Source organism: Mesitornis unicolor, unplaced genomic scaffold (genome assembly GCF_000695765.1).
Source record: "Mesitornis unicolor isolate BGI_N332 unplaced genomic scaffold, ASM69576v1 scaffold38175, whole genome shotgun sequence".
Lineage (NCBI taxonomy): Eukaryota > Metazoa > Chordata > Aves > Mesitornithiformes > Mesitornithidae > Mesitornis > Mesitornis unicolor.
The window spans coordinates 2,767-4,207 of record NW_010188188.1 but is presented as its reverse complement, the minus strand read 5'-3'; the positions used below and the strand labels follow the sequence as shown (position 1 = coordinate 4,207).

The following is a 1,441-nucleotide window of genomic DNA, read 5'->3' as shown; positions in this document are numbered from 1 at the left end:
GGGGCCACTGACCTGCGAGGTGAGCAACCGCCACGGCACGGCCCACTGCGCCCTCCACCTCCGCCTCGCAGGTAGGTACCCCCGTGATGGGAAGGCCATGCCCCTCCGCAGGGCAGCGTCATCGCCATACAGAGGTCCAAAACCATGCACCATGGGGGCACTGTCCCATAGCATGGCACTGGTCCTCAGTGGTCCATACTTGTATGCTATGGGGACACTGCCCTGTAGAGTGGCAATGCCCCATGGGGCTGAAAACCCATGAACCATGCATTGATATTGCTGCCTGGCACTCTATAGCCTTATCTGACTTGGGTAAAAGTGTACCATGTGCCCCATGACCGTGTGCATGGGGTGGCAGTGTCCCATGGTGTCCTTCAGCCATGTGCCATGGGTGGCACTGCTGCAGGGTGTCCCATACCCCTGTATAATGGGGTGGCATGGGGGACACCTCCACAATGCCCCACAGAGGTGTCATGGGTGGCCCTGCCCCACATTACCCCACATGCCTATGTAATGGGGAGATGTAAGTTCACAGTGCCCTATGCCCATGAGTGGCACTGCCCCATGGTGTCCTGCACCAATGGGTGGCTGCCCCATGGTGCTGCAGGCACATGCCATTGGTGGCCTGCCCCATAGTGTCCTGCTCCTGTGTGCATTGGGGTGGCACTGCCTCGTGATGCTTCGTGGCCCTACACCATGGGCTGGCACTTCCTTGCAGTGCCCCACACCCTGTGCCAGTGGCAGGGGGGCGTCACTGCCCCATGGTGCCCCATGCCCCATCTCTTGGCAGAGGCACCACGCTTTGAATCCATCATGGAGGACATCGATGCTCAGGAAGGGGAGACGCCACGCTTTGCTGTGGTTGTGGAGGGGAAACCGCTGCCGGACATCCTGTGGTACAAGGTGGGCTGGGACCCCAGCACCCCTTTCCTGACCCACAGCTCCCCCAGACCCACACCCTCCACTGCCTCACCTGGGTCATTGTGTCAGGGCTTTGGGGTTGTATTTACCCTAAGTGATGCAGGATGTGCTCCATGCATGGGGAAAGCATTGCAAGGGCTGATCAGGGATGGACCAGGACCCCCCTGAAACCTCTGCTGCCCCCAGGACGGGGAGCTGCTGGAGGAGAGCAGCCACCTGAGCTTCGTGTACGAGGACAACGAGTGCTCGCTGGTGGTACTGGGTGCCACCGAGTCTGACAGTGGCGTCTACACCTGCACGGCCAAGAACCTGGCCGGGGAGGTCTCCTGCAAGGCGGAGCTGGTGGTGCAGGCAGGTACGGCCGGCCGACCCCCCAGCTGCGGGGGGCAGAGCCTGGGTGCCCAACTTGCCCCCCGCCAGCGCCTTTCCTTCCCCCAGCCCAGCCCACTGCAGACGCCGCCATGGAGGAGGAGGTGCTGCACAAGGCGCGACGCCTGACCGACTACTACGATGTGCATGA

At 62.0% G+C, this 1,441-nt stretch overlaps 1 protein-coding gene across 1 annotated transcript in view; it reads left to right on the top strand.

Moving 5' to 3' along the window:
* Positions 1–813: 813 nt before the first annotated feature.
* The window catches only part of LOC104541584 (striated muscle-specific serine/threonine-protein kinase-like), a gene marked incomplete at its 3' end in the record, with an annotated part of 3,352 nt that continues 2,724 nt past the window's right edge, over positions 814–1,441 (top strand). Inside the window, exons 1-3 of the mRNA XM_010185684.1 lie at positions 814–903; positions 1,108–1,276; positions 1,360–1,435. Of these exons, the coding sequence (XP_010183986.1) occupies positions 814–903; positions 1,108–1,276; positions 1,360–1,435 (335 nt within the window). The remainder of the gene's footprint in view (positions 904–1,107; positions 1,277–1,359; positions 1,436–1,441) is intronic.